Raw genomic sequence first — 22,947 nt, 5'->3', positions numbered from 1 at the left:
TCGTGTCTGCCAGTCCTGGAAGACGTGCTGGAACCCATCTTTTGAGATCATCTTCAGAACCTCCTCCGCCTTTGGTGAGTCAAAACGCTTGCCCTGCAGCTCCGATTTCAGACGAGGGAACAAAAAGAAGTAATGCGGAGCAAGATCCAGGCTGTATGGAGGGTGTGGGACACATTCAGTGTTTTGATGGAATTCAGGTAGGCCTGGCCATGCTCCACTACCAGATGCTGAAGCTCCCGACACAACTCCACTCTCACCTGCTTCTGTTCAGGCGTTAGCAATCTCAGCACCCATCTTGCACATATGTCTCTCATGTGCAAGCGATCGTGCAGAATGGTGAACGCACTACTATGCGAAATGTGTAACATGTCCACCAGTTCATCTATTGTTATTCGGCGATCTTCCCGAACAATGACAGCAGCTGTGTTAACAATGATCTCGTTCACTGTGGTGGCCGGAGTGACCGAACCATCCTGCTTTGTGGTCGAAACACGGCCCTCCTTGAACTGCTTGAACCACCAAAATGTGGTTGATTGTGGAAGGACATCTTCACCGTATGCCTGCTGCAACATTTCATATGCTTCCATGGCGGATTTCTGCAGACGGACGCAAAATTTCAAAGCGCGTACTGCTCCTCATGATCAGACTCCATTTTTGGTATACGACTTCTGACCATTTGTGTTTTGTTTGCGCAGTGTTGCCAGATGCATGCATATTATTGCTTGCAATTTTATCTGCTGATTCCATGAGACACGTTCTACTCACGCAAATTTGTTTCACTGCTGCATGTTCACTGTGTGATAAAAGAAGAATTCATTCTCACTCTTTTTTTACTAACCCTTGTTTAATAACGAGAAAGGCTAAAGAAATTGAAAAATTACGAAATTCCTTTTTACATCAATCGCTTCACTCTAATCTCATTTAGTTGTAACTTTAAAAATCATCAAATATTTTATTGAAAAACTGGCTGCATATGAAAAAAATCCATAATTCCTCCCTAGCTTGTGAATAGTAATAATTTTCCAAATTCACTATCTTGTAGTTTGAATGCAAATCAGAGAGAAATGAAGTCAATTTCGTAGAAGCTAATATAGGTACTTAATATACCTGGATCTGTATGACATTCTTATTTCCATTTGCAAAAACATGAATTTGGTTTATAATTGTCAGGGAAAAATGCACATTTTGTCCTGGAAAACCTTGAAAAGTCAGGGAATTTCATTTCTGCTTGTCTGTAGCCACCCTGCTTCAATCTCTTTATGGTCACCAATTATTTACTCTAAATGTTGCCCATGGTGTACAATTGAGCCATTACATAACTGAATATTGGTGTCTAAACGAATGGCCATAATATTAGGTGGGTGGCAGAAGTTTGCGCTGTTGCCACATCGGAGCACAACCCCGTGTGTTCGGAGGTTTATGAGACTGAAAGATCTTGTTGTAGAGTTGGTGTTTGTAATCCATGTGATACAAACTGACAGTATTTGCTTGAAAGGTCAGGGATAACACAAAAGTGCCCCAGAGAGAGGTCGATCTGATACTCAAACTAGGCAAACAGCCTGGTTGACGTCACACAGTGTGCACGAACCAGCTACTTTTGTCCCACACCCACTTTGCATTTCCCATATGTGGCAACAGCGCAATTCTGCCCAGCTGCCTATTTTCATGGCCATGTGTATAGTATTGGATAAAATGCAATGTACAAAATGATTTAAATGCCTCATTTTCAGATATAAAATTTCCAGCTCTGGTTTTTGTGTAACATTTAGACTTCAACAATGTTTTCCTTTCTTAATTCTGCAAATCAGTCTTACTTAGTCAGTGGTGCAGTGTTAGTATACAATGGGCTGAAGCTGTTTGCAGATTATACAAAGCTGAACTCTGGCTGGCTTCTTCAACTCGCAGTGGCATATTCAACCCTCAGTGCATAAAATAAATCTGCTGAGTGTAATTTTCTCATGCTTATGCTGCTAATAATTCTATAACAAAAGCAAAATAATATTTTTATCAGCCGTGTTTACATTTAAATTTGTAGGTTCTACTTTATTCAGTCAAAACTAAGTATTGAAAAAACTGATATACAGGAAGTTTGTGTTGCCAGATCAGATGCTGGCAAAAATCCCTCATCCATTATCAGTTACTAAAATAATTCCACTGATTAAATTCACACAATTCCAACAATTAAATATTTTAATCAGAATAACAGCACAACCACCTCAAAACACAAATGTAAAAATCTGTACATGGTTACATTTTTGAGGCCATAGCAGCTGAAGTAGGGTTTTAGTTTTCACGTTGTTATGTCTCCCTTCCTTCCTTTTATCCTGACGATGGGCCCCTTGAATTTTTTAATTGACATGGAAATTATATGCCATAGTTTTTTTTTAGCAAACTTTGCATTGTTTTCCGCCACATTTTGACTATTATGACGATGAGAATGAGTGATGACTAGATGAAATTGATGAAGGGACACTTACAAAGAACACTCATGCCCAGGACTTGAACCCAGTTACTTTGTTGGCAAGATCTACCACTTAACATGCTTAGCTACTGAACAACCACTACACATACAGACAACAGCATTGACTAATGCACAACTGTAATTTATTTGTGATTGTGTTCATTATATCAGAATTTTCGAAATTATGAAGAACAGCTTTGTCTTCTTCATTCCAGTCCATATCTACTGATTATATCTCATTGTGACATTGCTCTAAAGATTTTTGGCATGCATTTCAATGACATTGTCTAGATTCAATGCAAGTTTTATCAGTACTTCATAGGTGTATGCAGGTCCTGTTGATATATTTACTGAAGCTTGTATGTCATAATATTTTTCCAATGTCTAACTGTGCCTGACTACACAGCAAACTACAAATATAACTTCCTAATTAAATAATTCCATCCACATTTTCTAACTGTAACTGTCACTTTTTATTTATCACACACAGGGTTTTACTTCTTTCTCTGATGAAAATAATGTATATACAATGGTAAGTCAGAAAATAAGGTTTCCTAATTAATATCTAATGCTCTGTTCACCAGTTAGTCATTTTGAATATATATATTTTCAAGTTTCAAGTGTAACTTACATTGAAAATTGCTGCCATTTGGCAATCGAAATCTAAGTTTCATCTCAGCCAAGAAGCAGCTTGAGGGCCTCCCGATGGCGCAGTGGTAGCGTCGTTGCCTTTTAATCAAGGGGTCCCGGGTTCAATACCCGATGGAGGCACATAGTGGATCAGATCCACTTTAAGCTGTAGGTCCAGTTTCGATTAGCCTTACTGTGCATAAAGTGGACTTAAAACACCAAATCAATCAATCAAGAAGCAGCTTGACTGGAATGGAACATTAGATATTAATTAGGAAACCTCATTTTATGACTTGCCCTCATAAATTGAATTTGAATTTTATGTATTCTTTGCTGGAGACTCCCTATCCAGCCCATTTGCTACTGAGCACTTCCATGAATGTTTTGTGGGACTCCACAATGTTGTACAACAAAGAAATATTACTTGATCAGAAAATAATTGTGGACATTTCTTCTGAACCACAAATACCAATAGAGATTTTCATGTTTTATATGTTTTTTTCCATGTTTTCATCTTTCAGATATGACGAAGCATTAAGTGTTCTAAAGTCAATTAGAGGAAAAGAATTTCTTGTTGAAGAAGAATTGGAAAGTATTAAGCAGTCTAACTTGGAACAGGAAAGGGAAATAGAAGTAAGTGATTTCCTCTTGACTTTTCAGCAGGGGTGGAAGGTGGTCAGTAAAATCAGTAAATGTCGGTTTTTTCATCTTAATCTGTAATTTATCAGTATTTTTTAAAAAAATTGTCCGTAAAGTCAGTATTTTTTTGTGACTGCAATTTGTTATTGTTTTATTTTGTTACTCCACAACAACTTCTCCGTGAGAGGATTTTTCAATTCAACTAAAGGTAAGACATTTATTCTACCAATGATGAAATTATTTATTTCGTCAACCTGTGAGTCATTACTATTATTGCTACAGAAGTGATAGAACCTTTGTGTTTACCTTTCATGATGGAATGGGCTGATTACGTAAAACTTTGTGGCTGTTATAGCACTCCATAAGGTAGAGAAGTCAGCAGGCAAAATTTTCAAGCCCCTCCACAAAGTTCGAATCTCCAAGAGGTGCATGTACCATACTATCCAGCATTTCATTGACTCTGGAATAGTGAATGACAGGTCCAGGCAGGGATGACCATGCAAGGACTGTGAAACTAATAAAATCAGTGATGACCTGAATGCACATAAATCCTGTATAGAATCAATCAGTGATTTCCAAAATCACCATGTCTTGTGCATCATGAAGTGACCGAGGACTAAAAGTTTACACACGATGTACAAGTTACTTTCTCACAGCAGAGTTAAAACATCAGAGGGAAAGGCAAAACACCTACAAGAGTGTTATGCAGTAAATGTTCACAAAAGAATTCTGTACACCAATGTATGTAAATATAATGTTGAGAAGGCTTTCAACTTGCAAAATGACAGGGTGAATGTCACAAGTTCATGAGAAGCTAGTGGGAAATCTCCCAAGAGTACAGCCAACCTGGTGGAGTGGTTAGCATAGCACTCTACGATGCCAGGGGCCCATTGTTCAAATCCCAGCCTGGGCATGGGTGTTCTTTGTGAATGTTCCTTCATGTATTTCATCATATCATCATCACTCATCCTCATTGTTGTGATTAGCCAAACTGGCAGAAAAGCAATGCTAAACAGTAAAAATCAATCAGTCAATCCAAGGATAGAGAGGGGCCACCTTCCTGCTTCAATCATGGTGTGGTGGGTTATGATGACACCACTGAGCTCAATTTCTGTGAGAAAAGGGTTAAAACATCAACTTAAGTGTACTAGGAGACAGTCCTGGACACAACTGTCAAGGATCTCAGCAATAGCCTCATGACCAAAAGTGAAGCTTTCAGCATGATTATCCACCAGCTCATAAGGCACGAACAACCCAGCAGTGGCTTAAGACTAATGTGTCCGACTTCATTTTGCCCTCGAATTGGCCATCTGGCAGTCCAGACCTCAACCCTCTAAATTACAAATTGTGGTCTGTGCTTTAGGACATAGCTTTACAAGAAGGCAAACCCCAGTATTGTCATTCTGAAGTGATCTCTTGTGAAGGCAGATTTCCATCTCAATAAAGTGCATAATGTAATTGATGAGGGCCAAGAGAATTAGGGCATGTGTGTGTGTGTCTGCTAAATGTGGTCATTTCAAACAATGATAAGTGATTTTGGACACAATATATCTGTGTTACACACATCCACTTTTACACTATCTTAAAGCATCTTCCGTTATTTCATTCAAAACCTTTCGACTGTATTTATGCTAAGACTGGGTATATGAGATCAAGCTATACCTTGTTAATTTCTCACAGGAGCTCTTAAACATGCCAAGAGCAGCCCATGTTCATTAGAATTAACATTGTGATAAACAGTGTGCCGTTAAACGCAAGGTGCAAAGGGAGAAAGAAATGAGCAAAAGGGGGAAATGCAGAGGAATTAGAAAGGCTGATGAAGATAGATAACAAAAAGAATAGTACACAAAAGAAGGAAGCAAAACTGGAGAAGCCAAGACAAGAACAGAATGAGAAGATGATGATTGCTCAAATATTGTTTGAGGAAAAAGACATGGTGACAGCACTTGAATTGGAAAAATGTTAGGTGGAGGATGCTTGTATAGTTTAATGTGGCGACATTGAGACAGCAGGAGGGAGGTGATGCTATGCGAAAATTTTGATATGTTAAGTTGGGGGAATTCATTCTCATTCCTCTGCATGCCCTGTGAGAGGGCACAGCATGGTGGGAATCAATTTGGCACAGCTCATGTTAGGTGGAGTGGAGAAAGCAATGGAAGAATAGAACAGGAAAAGAATGCATGCCAGTGAAGTGCAGAAAACTATAGAGAAACAAAAGAGTTTAGTTATATTTTTTTTCAGTAAAATGCTAGTGACAGATTTTAAGTAAAGACAACATATGTTTTGCATTTTATGTCTTACATAATTTTGTACAATAATGAAAAATTTGTTTTATCTTGAATGTACGATGGCTGACTATGGGGATGGTTGAAGTCAGATAATAATTTTAAAAAAAAAATCCCACTATTACTTTTATGATGACAATTTATTGATATGGTGTAAGTAAATAGGTCAGTATTTGGTCAATTAAATCAGTAATTTTGACCGCTTGACTAGTTTCCATCCCTGCTTTTCAGTCAATTACATATTCATTATTGGGAAGTAAATAGTTATGATTAATTATAAAATTGCCTAGAGTAACAAATTTGTGTGAGAAAACATTATTATACAAGTTGTTGAAGTACAGTCTGTCCCGAGAGTCTGCGGAGCAACATCACACATAATGGCAGAGAAGGGGAGAAAGCGAGTGTGTGGAGTGAAGTTGTATATGCTGCTGTAAACAGCTCGTAGCTGCACTTTCATTGCACCCTCCATGCAATCTCACTACTCTCATGCAGTCATTGTTCGAGCGCTCTTGAGTCACTACATGTGCAGGGAACTTGTTTCCTTTCACTTGCTCTAGACTCCTGGAACAGTGTAATTCCTATATGAACCACAACAATAAAAAAAAAGTCTAGATATGAATGTTTTTCAAGTAAATTGTCTTTAATTTCATTTTTTTTTATTTAGTCAGTAGGTTATTACTATGCAAATCAAAATATTGAAGTATGATAATAGTTATAGGTAATGGTTCATAGGTGCCATCTCATTCCTAATTACACATTAACTGTTGTTATCCCTTCTCCACCTATTTTCTTCAGGGAAATCTGCATCTAATTTGCCCTGTTTTCTCCCCTTCTTCCTCAGGTTTCATGTTCAAACTAAAAGTTAATGATTATTACAGGCAAGGATATCATCAGGTGGCAGCAAGTTCTTGATTGTGCAGATATTCCAGTCTCAGAGTACGAGAAGAGCTCTGCTTCTAGGATCACTCTTGTTATCATTTCAGCAGCTAGCTGGAATAAACACTGTTATGTAAGTTCCTGCCCTATTATGGCTAGTCATTATTTTGCTATTTTATTTACGTGTATAATATTGAGATGTGCAGCAGATTCTGTATGTTACTATTTTATTGATGTATGTCATGATTCAAAAGTGTCTTCCTTGTGTTTGTTAGAATAGAGAAGCACCACTGAGAGAAGAGGAAAGTAAAAATAAAGTTGAAAATAATTTTATTTTACTATTTTATGAAGTCAATATTTACAAGTTAACTTATGTTAATTTATGGTATGTGGTTTATGGATACTATTTTACTTGAGGATCTTAGTAAAAAAAAAGTAATATGATATAGAAATTCTGGACTTCTGGCACTGTAATAAGATATTTTTATTTCTATTGATTAAAGACCACATAATATTTTCCAAATTAGGTGATGAAATTAATTTTATAGTGATTGAAAAAAATTTGTGGCATGCCAGGGAATTATTAATCTCTTGAATCAGCAGTACTACGAGGGTCACTATTTATATTTTGAGCCTTGGCAACACTGATTGAAGTTAGGCGCGATTTGACGTTTGCACGGAATCGTCTGGCATTAGTGACCATAACATACTTCAAATGTTTTGTCAATAGCTTGATTTGTGTTGTTTGTGTTGCCTTGGAGATTGCGCGACAACAATAAAATGGAATTAACTCGTGAACATTTTCGTGCAATGATTTTTTACGATTTTCGACGTGGATTATCAAGACAAGAGTGCATTGATCAACTTACTTCTACATTTGGCGATGAAGCCCCATCCTTTGCCACTGTGAAACGCTGGTATAACGAATTTAATCGTGGCCGCGAAGGTCGTCCAAAATCAGTTGTTGTTCAAGAAAACATTGATGCTGTGCAAAACCTAATACTGCAAGATCGTCATGTGACATACTGTGAGATTGAGGCAACGATAGGCATTAGTTCCACCAGCATATATAAAGTATTACATGATCATTTAGCTGTGAGAAAGGTATGTTCTCGTTGGATCCCACACAATTTGACAAAACCTCAAAAAGATGCTCGCGTCAATTGGTGCAAACAAATGCTCAATAAATACAATCGTGGTGCTTCAAAAGACGTATATAAGATTGTAACAGGTGACGAATCATGGATATATGCATATGAGCCGGAACGTAAACAGCAGTCGATTGTATGGGTGTTTCAAGATGAACCCAATCCAACAAAAGTTGTTCGCGCTCGAAGCACACATCGAAACAAATGGTCGCCTGTTTTTTCGTGAAAACTGGTCATGTGGCAACTGTGCCTTTAGAGGAACGTAGAATGGTCAACTCTGAATGGTACACAACAATTTGTTTGCCACAGGTCTTCGGTCAAATACGGAAAACAAACAAACGCCGTCGGATCATTCTTCATGAAGACAATGCCAGCTGTCACACATCTCGTCTAACAACCGACTTTATGAACAGTCAAAATATCGAATTGATGAGTCATCCGCCGTACAGTCCTGATTTGGCACCCAATGACTTCTTCTTGTTCCCGAATGTCAAGAATAAATTGCGTGGACAACGATTTTCGTCGGGGGAAGATGCCGTTGATGCGTTCAAAAACCATATTATGGAGGTGTCTCAAGAAGATTGGAAAAACTGCTTTGACAAATGGTTCGAACGAATGCAAAAGTGTATTGACCATAAAGGAGAATACTTTGAAAAACAATAAAGCAGTTTTCAATGCCAAATTCCTGTTTTTTCATTGTTAGGCTCAAAATATAAGTACTGACCCTCGTAGGTACTGACACAGCAGACCTACTCAAAATTTGCAGTGTTATTTCTAGGCACAAATGTTCACTTTATGTAGTTAAAACAGGTCAATGGAAACTTTCAAATGCAAAGTGCCTAACTACAGCTGATATATTCTTCTTAACTTAACTCCATGGCACAACATCCCTGCAAGGGCCAGAACAGATTTTTCATTGGGTGACACATAGTCAGCACATCGAGTCCCATTGCTGCTGTTCTCTTGTTTTTGAAACCAGAGCCCCTTAATATTGCTTTCAAGTAGCTCCTGAATTGTCCTCACGATGCTTGGTCAGTGCCAAAATTTTGGGACCTCCCATCAGGAATCAAACCCAGGACCACTTGCACCAAAGGTGACAGCACTAAGCATTTAGCTACATATTCTTCATCTTGATGAATTTACTAAACGTTGTTCACAAAGTTACACTGAATTCATCACATCACATTAAGTAGCCAACTTTCAATCTTACCGTGGAGTTCCCTGTTTGTATCCTAGCCTGGGCATGGATGTTCTTTGTGAGGGTCCCTTAATCAATGTCAGAAAAGTGGTGGTAAATAGCAAAATAAAGTTTATCATTGACACTAGATTTGGCATCTTAATTTTTTGCTCTTCACTTGCATTTAGTGACTAACTTGTCAGCACTTAGTCTCCAAATGTCACCTAAATATTAAGGTTCAATTTGGAACTCCACCATGTTTACATAAAAAAAAACACAAAAATATTCCATGAAAGCAACCATATTTTAAATGACAGTAAGCAGTAACACACATTTTAATAGCTGTTGGCACTCCTGTTATATGAGAAAATTGGTGATTCCTATATTTTATTAATTTTTCTGTTGCTGCTATTTTACACCAATGCTTATTTTGCTTGGCTGAACTGTTGGCCAACACCAGTGAAGTGATTTTCGAAGTTTCCTCTTCTTTAAAAAGAAGCTATGATATTCCAAAATCTAAAAATTAGTTCTGCTTAGAATTCGTTATTGAGCATTCACATGAATCTTTGTGTTGTTTGGTTTCATGGTTATGTAAGCCTATTACGCTATTATGAATATCTAGACAGCATCAATAGCAAACCACATGAATGCTCTGGAAGGAATACTAAGCAGATGTAATTTTTCAAAATTTGGAATGTCATAGCAGTTTTTCAGGGATGAAAATGTTGAAAGAAACTTGACCAGCATCAGTCAAATGTCAAGCTAAATCTTAAGAAAACACTTTACTTCTCAAAAGAGCATACAGATTCTTTCAAAGAAGAAGGAATGAATACCTGATCTAGTTTAAAGCCATAGTCATGGAAAATACAAGGGCTGATTTTTTAGTAGTGGCAACTATTTATTTTCTAGACACACAGCATTCATACATGGTTCTAAGTTTTACAGGCCTTCAATGTAGTCCCCAGCGTTGCGTACAATGTGTTGCCAGCAATGTGGAAGCCATTGGATGCTGTTGGCACTGCCTAATCTGTTGTTAGTGTGAAAAGAGCAATCTACTGCCAGAAGAAGGTCTCAAACTGTTCAGAAATGAATCCCACGAAGTAGTTCCTTCATCTTAGGGATTAGGTTGAAGTCACAGGGACTTAAATCCGGAGAGTATGGGGGTGGTAGAGCACTTCACATCCCCAGCAATTGAACAAATCAGCTGTATGCACCCGAGCATTATCATGCAGAATGATGGGTGGGTTATGCATAAAGTGTCACCATAATGCAAATCCACAACAACCCTGTTGCAGTCCATGGTGATACTGTCATGCAGTGCGACCTCTAGCACATTCAATTTTTAACCAACTCCTCTGCTCCTGCTTCGTAAACATCCTGACTGCACTCCGCGACTGTTCGCTCGCAACTTCTCTGTTCTTGTTGTCATTGCGCATGGACATGGATTGAGTGAGTTCATTTGCTCTGAGGGAGGGTATGCATGTAACTAACCTTTGGTCTAAACGACATTGCCCGGCTCCATTGCACAGCATTGCTATAGCATAGTTGCCACTACTAAAAAATCAGCCTATGTATAATTGAAATGTTAAATATATAATTAAATACATCATGGCAAAAATTTGTGGTGGTGATAGGTTATTGTAAGGAAGGAAGGTGTTATCCCATATGATGAATTTTATAAATGCATTGTGTAAAAACATAAACAGTAAAACCAAGAACAGTTTTTATCAGGTTTTATCTGAAAAAAAAACTGAAGAAGGCCACTGGGGTTGACTTTTTTGAGGAAGTTTTAGCAAAATGGAAACCAGATAAAGATTACATTTTTAGTTACAAGTCCTTTGCATTGACCAACCATATGTGCAAAGTGATGGAGCGATCTACTGCCAGAAGAATGTTTTGAACTGTTCAGAAACGAATCCCACAAAGTGGTTCTTTCATCTTAGGGAATAGGTCGAAGTCCCAGGGAAAACAATGTCTGACCTGGACCTTGCTCTCAAAATTCCAATGTCACTTTTGAGCCAGTTGATCCATGTTGCATCACATGCTGACTTTAGAGACTCTAATTCAGGATGTGTTTGTTAATAAGGAACATCTTTTAACTCTTTACTTTATTTGGAGAAAGTATACAACAAGGCAATTTTGAAATTTTAAGAAACTCCATTCATGTCAATAAAGCTTTTTTCATTGAAAACTTTTAATGTGACAGGTACTTTCAAGTACACATTGAAAATGTGATAACCAATCCTCATTTACAGGAGAATCAATGGCATTCATCAGTTTGCATTCTCAGCACGATGCTATTTGTCATAGCAGTCAAGTATTATGTCCAACATTCACACTCTAGTACATAGTTTATTCTGTGTTGATATTTGGCCATCTCTTCCTCATAGGATCTCACTTCAGCCTCCAATCAAATTTCTCTGACAAATAACTGTTTGTTAGCTTGTCTCGCCAGATCAATTTCAACTTTTCCTCTAAAAAAAATTTGTTTGTACACTTTTGTTGATGTCCATAGCATCATGATCCTGGCCTGTACAAGATGCAGACTGCCTTGCATTTCATAAATGAAATCTGCTTTCTAGGTCTTTATTTCCCAACATAAATTAACATCCCTAGTGAAAATTTTTGGGTAAAAACAGGCAATGCACAGGCACTGAAAGAAACTGAAAGTGCCTGAAATGTTTTAAAAAACAGCAGAAAACAGTTACAAAACATGTGCAGTGGTCTATGGTTTGAAAAGAAAACAGCCAGTGTAGGAAATGTAAAGTGAATGTAGGGTTGAATTTAGAAGGGCTGTAAAGTCAATGGACATGGCATGTAAAGCAGTGGTTCTCAACCTTTTTAAATCTGGAACCCACCTTAAAATATATTACACTTCATGGACCCATAAGCATGGATGCCGGCAGAACTACTTGTAGGGGTGTGCACCCAGTTTATAATAATAGTAGTGGGGTTTGTGGTAGGGACAGGACGAGAAAGGAAGAGCTCCCCTCCAGCAGCTTTGGCTATACTTAAAACTTGCTCAACATGCCCATATGAGCTTTTTGCTCTAGTGTGGTACCCCGTCTAATCCAAGATTTTTGTAAAAATGCCCTCGGGAATTTTTCAGAAAGGAAGAGCTTTTTCGGAAAAGGAAGAGCCTCCTCAGATTGATTTGTCTATACTTACAAAAGGCACTTCTGTGAGATTGTTGTCCATAAACTTGTCAAAAATATGCCCCTCCTCATATTTTTTTTGACCACACTTAAAACTAAGCCAAGATGCTTATAAAACCCACACCCACACACACCCACACCCACCCACACCCACACCCACCCACACATATTTACTTCCGGTCCACTTCCGGTTTACTTCCGGTCCACTTCCGGTTTACTTCCGGTCCACTTCCGGTTTACTTCCGGTTTACTTCCGGTCCACTTCCGGTCCACTTCCGGTTTAAGTTCAATTGGATACCAGGTTCAATTTGTTTATCTATTATTAAAACAATGTATTGTGCAGAGTTCTTCTAGAATTGCTCCGTGACCCTCTCATTTCTTACATCATAAACATATGATTTTTCACCTATGAGAATAACACTACAAATGGTGTCATCAGGTAAAACCTCATGGAATTCACAGATAATTTTAATGTTTGTCCTGTCATTCACCACAACTTGTTTCCTTTTTGAGGTGTTGATTACAAACATGGGCCTCCGTGCTTTGAATTCATCTGGAGTGTAATACATGTCAGTATTGCCTGTAGTGACCCTCTTGAAAGCCGAAAAAGCCTCATATAATTTGAGGAAATCATCCTTGGAAATGTCTAAATTGTAATTTTCTCTAGGGAATACCTCATTTCTGCCATTTTTAAGATATATGTTCTTGATGTTGCAGTTATCAAATTTACTTGAATTTTTTTCCTGATTATTGTGTCTTCCAGTCTGAAACAGTACCACCACAAAATCAGGCATGTCGTATTGTATGCTGGAGAATGAATTTGTAGCATCAAACTCATAATAAGAACCAGCGGCAGGCTTCTGTACACATTGATATGTATAAAATTGCAGAGGAATCTGTGGATTTTTTATTATATCTGCTTTGTATTTAAGAGCATAACTGGCTTCATATTCAACAACCGGGATTCTTAGCTCCATAGTCTGAATAATGCATTTGCCCTCATCAGGTAGGGTATTAGGCATAGCTTCTCCTGTAGAGTTTATTGTACTGTACCTCATCAAAGCATTATTATCATTTGCAGCTCTTCTAAATGTAATTCTTAAACCACCCTTCCACATGATATCTTTGTAATCTGAGAAGAATCCTGGCAACAGGCGCATAGGGAACAGCACAGTGTGGTTCTTAGATAATATCTTATCACCAGCCTCAAATCCGCCTATTTTGTAGTATGAAGCCTCGGTTTTGGATAATTTTAGTGTGGCCAAAGCTGTGGAGGTAATGCCGGGATAATCCACTCTGTTTATAACAACGCCATGCTTTCTGATCTCAATTTCAGAGAATAGATGTGGCACAAAATTGTCTACAAGTCTTATATTTGAATTTGCCGGATAATCTGTTCCATCGAGCTTTACAACATCAAATTTGATGTATAGATCTGCTCTGTGGGGGTGTATAAATCCATCCCCTACATCTAGATCAACCTCAATCTCTGTGTTGGGTTGATTTAAATTTGCAAATGTCCTCCTGTTTGGGGAGAATGATTGTAGCTCATAACTCTCAATATTTTCCATTGTATGTATTTTTATTTAAATGTTAATCTCTATGATAGCAGTTGTTGTGGCTCCAGCAAAATCAACTAATTCTTCTTTTTCATTAGTGACCATCAATTCAATGTTATCTATTCTATTATGGCACACAGGAAAATATAATGTTGGGGATGGATTGTAGATGATTGGCTCCATGAATTCAGAATTAGGTTTGAATGTTGCAATGATGCCGGTTTGTTTGTGAGTGCCTATGCCATTTGATTTGGTGATCATACCCTCAGCCACATTACAGTGAATATTCAGAGTCTCTGTGGCTAAGAATTTAGGTATATTCATAGCAGTGTGTTTGATGCCTGCTTCAAGTTTTGTGTTGTTCTCAAATCCTAGCAGCTCTCCTATAGTACCCAGATCTACTGTTTCTGTAGCAGATACAATCTCTACTCTGTGAGTGACAGAATTTTGAGTTAACACTATACCTCTGGGTAATTGAGCATTTAGAGTGGATAGATTATACTGCCCTGGAGTGATGACAATTTTTTGATCCCCTACTGCAATTTTGTTGTTGTGGTGTGTAATATTAGGGATCAAGTACATGCCATAAAATGCTCTGAGAGCTATTGTTTTGGGATACACTATGTCATCATGTAATTTGAGTTTCAATATTGAATTTTGGCTGGTGAGATGGAATACCCCCATGATGTTTCAGATACCACAAGGCTTTTTGAAAATTTTCAATTGTTGGTTTATTTATTTGAGACATATATCTAAGAACGGATAAACACAAATGTCCACAATTAACATCTTTGAAATTTTGAACACGGGCATTATTGTAATAAAGATTAGCTGATTTTAGATATTTTACTAAATTTTCAGGTGGAACACCTCCAAATGAATCAAACACAAATGCCGCATTGTTTAAATATTTAAGATAACAAATCCAGTGAGTGCCCTGATTTTTGTACTTATCCAAATTAACAATGCCACACTCTTTGTTGAGTGGTTGTTCTGGTAAAGAATCAGACATGTACACACCTCTAAAATTTTTGATGCCCAGTGGCTTGATTAAAGCTTCAATATCTTGGTTTGTAAGCGGCTCTTGTTTTTTTTAAACTTATTCATGGCTCTCTTAACACCTTTGCCTTTTTTCTCCATGGCCAGGTTATGGCGCTTCTGCTCATCTAATTCTGCCCTATTTTTCTTGGCATCTATTACTGTTTTTGCTATGGCAGCTGATCCCCCAGCCAAGCTCCCAACAGCCCCGAGAGCAGCTAAGATGGCCGGGATAGTAAATATGAATCCCCCTACATGTGATTTTTTTCTTGATTGCTGTAATTTTTTTAATTGGGGGGTACTAAGCAACAATTTCATACCATGGCCCTTTGCAATACAAGAGCTTTTTTTCTTGCGCTGCTTTTTGGTCAAAAGACTATCAATAGTTTTAAGAGATTTAAGACCTGCATAAGGTATTTGATACATAACACCCTTGGCCTTCATTGTAGGTTTATTATATACATATTCACAGCCCCCACCCCAGTTTTTGTTTGGTGCTCATAGCTATGGTGGTTCCCAATGCTGCTATTTTTTCACTCAAAGAAGCATCTTTGCTTACAAATCTACCAAATGCAGCCTCTTCTAATTTTTTGTCTGCAACATGTCTCTTGTCAAGATCAGAATGTGTGTTGTATGCTATGTCATGGTCTCTACAAGCAGCATCTAGGGGATTAACACCAGGGTCCCCTCTGTTTAATCTATGGTCCAATTTTGTACCGGGACCACAATACTGATAGCCTGGAATGTGTAGTTCAAATGGCAGCTTGTTTATAATGTCATTAACCAAGCCCCGACCCTCAGAAATATTCCAAAATTTAGGTGGTAGAGTATTAATAATTTTTATAAGATATCCAATCCCCTTAGTGTCATTCACTATAAAATTAGATAATTTGGTGCTTATCATGTCCATAATTCCAACCTTTTCATTGTAAAAATTGTGGTTCCCTGCATTTTCCTCCCCAGCTATCACCAATAACCTATCTACAAGTTTCCTGACATCATCAACCCACACAAATTCTTTAGGCAGGGTGTTGTATTGTTTGATTCCACTGCCAGTCTTGATCTGTGACCATATGGGCTTGATTAAATTATTGTATTTTGCCCCACTGCTAGACTTGACTCTTTTTTGTGTGGGATCATTGTTCTGGTATAGAGCATCTGATTTTATTAATATTTCTTTGTAATATTCATAATCTTGATCTGTATAGCTGCCAGGCCTTTTCCGAGTCATCAGTTCCCACAATCCAGGTGTTCCGGGGTACTTAACAAAAGCACCTTTTTCTCCGAGACGAGATTCTGAATAAACAATCAGATCATCCCCCATAAAAGTTACTCTGAAATTGCCAATTCTATGTATGATGCTACCATCAAGCTCTGTGTCAGCATATAAGCCAAAAACCTCATCTTTATTGTCTTTAGGTGTGGTTAAATATTTTTGAGCAAGAAGACCCAATTCAATAGGATCCTGAGTAGCTTCAATTCTTCTAGGAGCAACAGGACTAGGTGTATGAATACTGGAAAGTGGGGTGAATGGATAATCTAATATGTTCCTTGCAGCTACAGGTACAAGCTCTGTGATCAAATTTTGATTTTGCTCTGTAACAGTTTTGATATTCTTACCTAAATTATTAATAGCATCAATTACAGGCTGTTCTGTTTGTTTGTGTTTTTCATAAATTCCACGGTTTTCTGATTTCCATCCCTTAAATCTTTTTACAAGATAATCTCTTAACTTAAGATCATCAATGATTGGTCGTTTCATGGTTGTTTATATACGTCTCAACGTCTAGAAAATCGTTGATTTTATTTCTGTATTTGCCAGTATTAGGTGTTCTTGTCATATCAATTGTGACAAACCCATAACTGTCCTGGTTCCAGCACCTACTGCAAAACTTGGAAAAATCATTGTAGCTCAAGTCCCCACATACATATTCATCATGTATGTGTTTGAGGTTGGTATGATCTTGATGAAACACACATATAAAATTGCTGTTGTCTCGGATCAGTTGCTTCGGTATTTTAGAAAAAGTCTGTGCCAGGTAGAAGCAATCAATGTTTTTGTGCCGCCCCTGTGTAAAGAAATTTCTAACCTTGTTTTGATTATCCAGTATAATGTCATCAAACACAACAACAGAATTATCGAGACATTCATGAAGTGGCTTAACATCTGGTTCAAAAGTAGCTATATCCAATCCATCATATAGCTTCATCAGCTGCTGATATTTTAATTGTTCCAAGCTCTTAGAGAAGACATACAAGTGCCTGTTTTTCCAGTCTAACCAGTTGGGTGCCAATAAAAAATTATCAACCATTAGTGTAGTTTTACCACAAGCCGATGGCCCAACAATAAGACACCTAATATTATCAGGCAGCAAGTTGCCATTTCTCTTATTCTGTTGTTCAGGTTCTGGCAGCCTTTTTATAACATCCCAGGTGTTCATATTATTATTTTGTTTGCATCGATCCAGCTGTGTTCTGGAAGTCCTAACCATTTAACAAGTAACTTGTTGCCTTTTCTGCGGATAATTTTTTCTATGAGATATGTGTCAGGCTGTTTAGTTTTGCTGAGCTCTTGTTCATAGAGCCTGCCTTTGAGAATTTCTCCTCGGTGATCCTTTATTATATATGTGTTAAGGTTCCCGGGTTTAACTTGAACCACTGTAAATAATTCAGTGCTCCAGTTTCTCGTAAAGCCTCTCTTGAATAAGTGCTTATATTTGCTGATTCTTACTTGATCCCCCACCCTGTATTTGGCCTTTCTTGTTGTTGGCTGGTATCTAGGATAATAAACAGTCCTGATCAATTTTTGCTCATCAGATGGAGTTACTTCAGAGGGTTTCATGTTGATTGTGGAATGGACCGAGTTGTTATATTTATGTAGAAGTTCTGGAAGAATATTAAGTCATTTATAATTACCTTGCAGGGTAAATTGTTTATACATAAGATTTTTTAGGGTTTTGTTGAATCTCTCTACAATTGAGGCCTTGAGGTCACTGTAACTCGAATAATGTTTTATTGCCTGGCTTTTAATAAATTGTTGAAACACTGAATTATAAAATTCTTTGCCATTATCTGTTTGCAAATAGCGCGGGGATCTTCCACTCTGATTGATGATTGTCCTGATGGCTTCTGTAACACATTTTCCAGTCTTGGATTTGAGTGGCACAGCCCAGGCAAATTTTGAAAATGTGTCTATTACAGTGAGTAGATACTTGTAGCCCTTGTTGATTTTGTCTAAGTTTTTCAACTGCCCACTTGACAACTCAATCAAGTCGCTCTGCCATAAATCATCTATGCCCTTTGTGACTACTGGCAGTCTCTTATAATTATGTCTGGCTTGTCTGTGTAATTCATCAACAATAATTTGTCTAGACATAATATGTAAACAAGAATATTGCAACTATGGGGTGTTCAGCAGCTGAAACTGCAGGATTTTCTAAATATAATTTGTCCCCTATTTGTATTTTAAATTCTAGAGAGCCATCATCTTCAGTATAGGCTGTTTCTAATGTATTGGGATCTGTAAAATCCTCTAACTCTACACTGGTGATTTTTGGTTTGTTGTCAGCATTTGTTATTGATAAGGTGGGGTAGTGGTGTGCCTGTGGTTGTAGCCAATATTTGATCTTGATTGGTCTCAGTGTGCCCCCAACAAAAAACTGGTAATAAAATTGTGCAGGGGACAGCATATATATTTTGCCACCTGGTGTAAATGGTGAATCATATTCTTTGTTGGGGATGCTGTACAATTCAAGAATTACTGTATGTTTTGGATTCTCGATTATGCCTGTTATTTCTTTTTCTGCTGTAAGCAATCTGCTTGTTACAGATTCAAGGTGCTCATTGATGGTCCTAACAACATCATCATGGCCTGGCTTGATTTTTATGTCCACAACAAGTTTTTTGTATTGTTGCACAATCTCTTGAAGCTGTGTGGCAAAAACAGACAGAGCATTTGCTTGATTGGATTCCATGGTCCCTAGCTGTTGCTTGATATTAGCTACAATTTGTTGCAAATTTTCAACAACTGCCAATTTTGAATTTTGAGCAGTAAGATCATGGACCTGTCTTCTGATATCCTCAAACAGGGCATGCAGTTCATTAATATGTTGATTGGTTGGTAGAGTGGCCACTGTCTGAGTGAGTTGTTTGATCTCTGTCTGGATATTCTTGATATCTTCTGATTTCAATATGCGATTCACAGATCTCTTTATATTTTTAAGTTCCTGTGATGTGGGAAGATTTGAAACAGTATTCTGCAAAGATTCAAGTGCCAATTTTACATTGTTTAATTCAGAAGCATCAGCCACATTTTGCATAGCATTTTGGAGCAGGGCTATATCTGCCTGAGAGGGTGTTGATTGCTGTAAAATTTCAAGCTTTGTTTGGATATCATCGATCAAGTGATGAAAATGAGACAGTTCAGATTCAGTGTTGAGGTTTTCAAGCTTTGTGATCTGTTGCTGGACACTGACAAGAGTATCTACAATCCCAGGCAATCTGGATTCTAGTACATTTGCCAAATCATTTTGCACTGCTGCTATTGTACCTTCAAGATGGGTTATGGAACTTTGAATTTTTCCAAAATCTTCATATGTTTCAAGTTGCAGCTTAATATTTGCTACACTCCGAGTTATTGCATTCAAAGCATCAGAAGATGGCAAATTGTTCATAAAATTTTCAAGTGTCTCAATTTTTTCTTTAACCTCGGCTATGGCATTGTTCAGAGGATCCAGATTAGGTATTTGGAGTGACTGAATCTGTTCTTTTAGAGTGGAAATCACTAGATCAAAATCTTCTTGTGATTTTATGCTTTTGACAATTGTTTGGAGCTGTGTCTGGACATTATTTATCTGCTCTTCCAATTGCTGTTTCAATTGCTCAGAGTTGTTAGCCTGGGTCTTAAATTTGGCTTGAAGAGCTGCTACAGCTTCTTCTAAACTTTGAAAATTATCCAATGTTGCCAGATCAGTATATTTTTGAAGCAGCACTTTGAGTTCAGAATCAATTTTAAGAAGAGGGTCCATGCATTGTGATTGTAAATTTGTAATTTCTAATTGAAGACTGGCATTGAGTGTGGTCTGTAAAGCTTGTAAATCACTTCTTAATTTCTTGACTCTGACATCAAGCATCAGAATCTCATCACTGTGATCTTCATGTCTTGTATGGCCAAATATATCATTAGGCATTTTGATTTATTGGTTATTTATTATTGAATATCTAATTCTTAATTCTATAAAAAAGGGTATGAGCTTGTCATATGATCCCGGGACCTCAATATATAAGCAGTCACCAGCAGAAACAGTATATACAGTACCAGAAACCATGTTTGAGTGCTTAATTCTATAAATATTTCTCCCTACTGAAATCTTGACATTACCCTCAGGGGTTGTAATAAATTGCAATTGACCACCTACAGGTAATTGGTAATGATTTAAATTATTGTTAAATATGTACAATGTTTTGCCTGTTTCATCATCAACATCTGTAAGTAAGCTGTTCAGATGAATAATTAACAAGCCACTCAGTTTAGACAGCATATCAGGAGAGGGTTGTGGTGTTGGCAGATCCATAATAGCCTGTTTTTTGAACCCAAATAAGTTCATAGGCCAAACTAACTAACTAACTCTCTAGCCTTCTTAAACCCGAAGGTTCATGGCTGCAGCAACACAGGCCTTCCATCTGTCCCTATCTTGTGCAAGATCTATATACTCTTTTCCATCCCTACCGATTTCCCTTAGGTCCATCTCGACGTTGTCCCTCCATCTTCGTCTTGGCCTTCCTACTGGTCTCTTACCATCAGGTTTCCCAACAAGAATCCTGTAAACTCCTCTTTCCTCTCCCATTCGTGCCACATGGCCTGCCCACCTAAGTCTTCTTGATTTAATTATTCTAATAATGTCTGGACATGAATACAAATTATGTAGTTCTAAATTATGTAACCTTCTCCACTCACCTGTCTCCTCATCCCTTTTAGGTCCAAAGATTTTCCTAAGGATCCTATTTTCAAATACTCTCAATTTATGTTCCTCTTTCAATGTAAGGGACCAAGTTTCACACCCATATAATACTACAGGCAAAATTACTGTTTTGTATATTTTAACTTTTAGTTTCTTAGATATTAAACGAGAAGACAAAAGTTTATGAAGAGAGAAGTAACATGCATTTCCTGAATTAAGCCTACTTTTTATTTCCTCTTTAATATAATTTTCATTTGTTAATATTACTCCTAAGTATTTGAATTTGGAAACGGTTTCAAACGAGTTGTTACCAATAATTAGATTTTGATTATTATCTAACACTTGGTTTCGGCCTGTAAGCATATATTTAGTTTTCTCTTTGTTAACTTCCAAACCTATCTCTTTAGCAGTTTTGAAAAATATTTTAGCATTATTCTTAATTGTATTCACATCATCCCCCAGTAAGTCTACATCATCTGCATATGCTAACAACTGAGTCACACCATTTAATTTTAGTCCTTCTTTAGTTTCGTTTACCTTCCTAACAGCATATTCTAAGGCAAAATTAAAGAGCAATGGAGATAATGCATCTCCTTGTTTTAACCCATCATGAATTGTAAATTTGTCAGACATATTAATACCCACACGAATTTTACTTTCTCTTTCACTGGTGCATACTTTAATCATACTAACAAGCTTCTTAGGTATTCCAAAGTCTACTAATATATTATATAATTTATCTCTTTTGACCGAATCATATGCTTTTTTGAAATCAACGAATAGCTGATGGACATTTTGATTATATTCCCACTTTTTTTCGAGTGTCTGTCTGATGTGAAAAATTTGATCTGTAGTTGATCTGTTGCGTTTAAATCCACATTGATAATCACCTATAATTTCATTAGCATATGGGGTTAGTCTTGTTAAAAGAATGTTAGATAATATTTTGTATGTTGTTGAGAGTAGAGAAATTCCACGGTAATTATTGCAGTTCATTTTATCACCTTTTTTAAACACAGGAACAATTATGGATTCTTTCCACTGTTGAGGGATTTCTTCTTTATTCCATATTAAACAAATTAATTTATGAATTTGACATATTAATGAATTTCCACCATATTTAATTAACTCAGCTGGTATTAAATCAATGCCAGGTGCTTTGTTATTCTTTAGCCTTTTAATAGCATCTTTAACTTCAGTCAAGTTAGGTTCTGGAACTAAAGGTTCTGCTGTGTGGACTTCATTTACTTCTGATTTATCTCCTACATGGACATTTAAAAGGTCATTAAAGTAGTTCTTCCATCTATTTAGAATATCGCTTGGGTCAGCTAGAAAATCACCGTCTTTATCTTTTATCAAGTTTACTTTAGGTTGCCACCCCTTTCTAAACTCATTTACACCTTTATATAAATCTCTGATATTTTTATTTTTGCTGTTTGTTTCAATTTCGTTAATTTTGCTTTTCAAGTAATCTCGTTTTTTACTTCTAAACGTGCGGTTAACTTCTCGCTTTATTCTATTATAATTGTTTAGATTTGTATCATCAGAGTTATTTAACCACCTAAGTCTAGCCTGATTTTTTATTTCTATTAGATTATGACATTCATTATCAAACCATGGCTTACTTTTTCTCGGTTTATGGTATCCTATACTTTCTTTAGCTGCTGATTCTATTGCATTACGTATGTGCTCCCAATTCTTATTTACGTCTGTTTCATTTATATTTTCATCATCATTTAAATCCTGCAAAACATCAAATCTATTTGACAGTTTAATTTGGTAATCTTTCTTAATTCTTTCATCAGTAAACTTTCCTGTATCAAATTTTATAACTTTTAGATTTTGTTGCTTATGATTTATCACTGAGAGTCTTTCTCTTAATTTAGCAATTACTAAATAATGGTCACTGGCACAGTCAGCACCTCTATGTGTACGAACGTCAATTATACTAGTATGCCTTCTCTTATCAATGAGAATATGATCTATCTGATTATGAGTTTTACCATCTGGAGAAGACCA

The 22,947-nt window shown here is 37.0% G+C and overlaps 1 protein-coding gene across 1 annotated transcript in view; it reads left to right on the top strand.

Moving 5' to 3' along the window:
• Nucleotides 1–22,947, top strand: part of LOC145983661 (proton myo-inositol cotransporter-like) — a 187,469-nt gene that overhangs the window by 61,244 nt on the left and 103,278 nt on the right. The window contains exons 4-5 of the mRNA XM_083116720.1: nt 3,613–3,724; nt 6,894–7,024. Coding sequence (XP_082972846.1) covers nt 3,613–3,724; nt 6,894–7,024 — 243 coding nt within the window. The remainder of the gene's footprint in view (nt 1–3,612; nt 3,725–6,893; nt 7,025–22,947) is intronic.

This window comes from Lepisma saccharinum, chromosome 2 (assembly GCF_977018435.1).
Source record: "Lepisma saccharinum chromosome 2, izLepSacc3.1, whole genome shotgun sequence".
In the NCBI taxonomy this organism is placed as follows: Eukaryota; Metazoa; Arthropoda; class Insecta; order Zygentoma; family Lepismatidae; genus Lepisma; species Lepisma saccharinum.
This window is presented reverse-complemented; position numbering and strand designations above follow the sequence as displayed.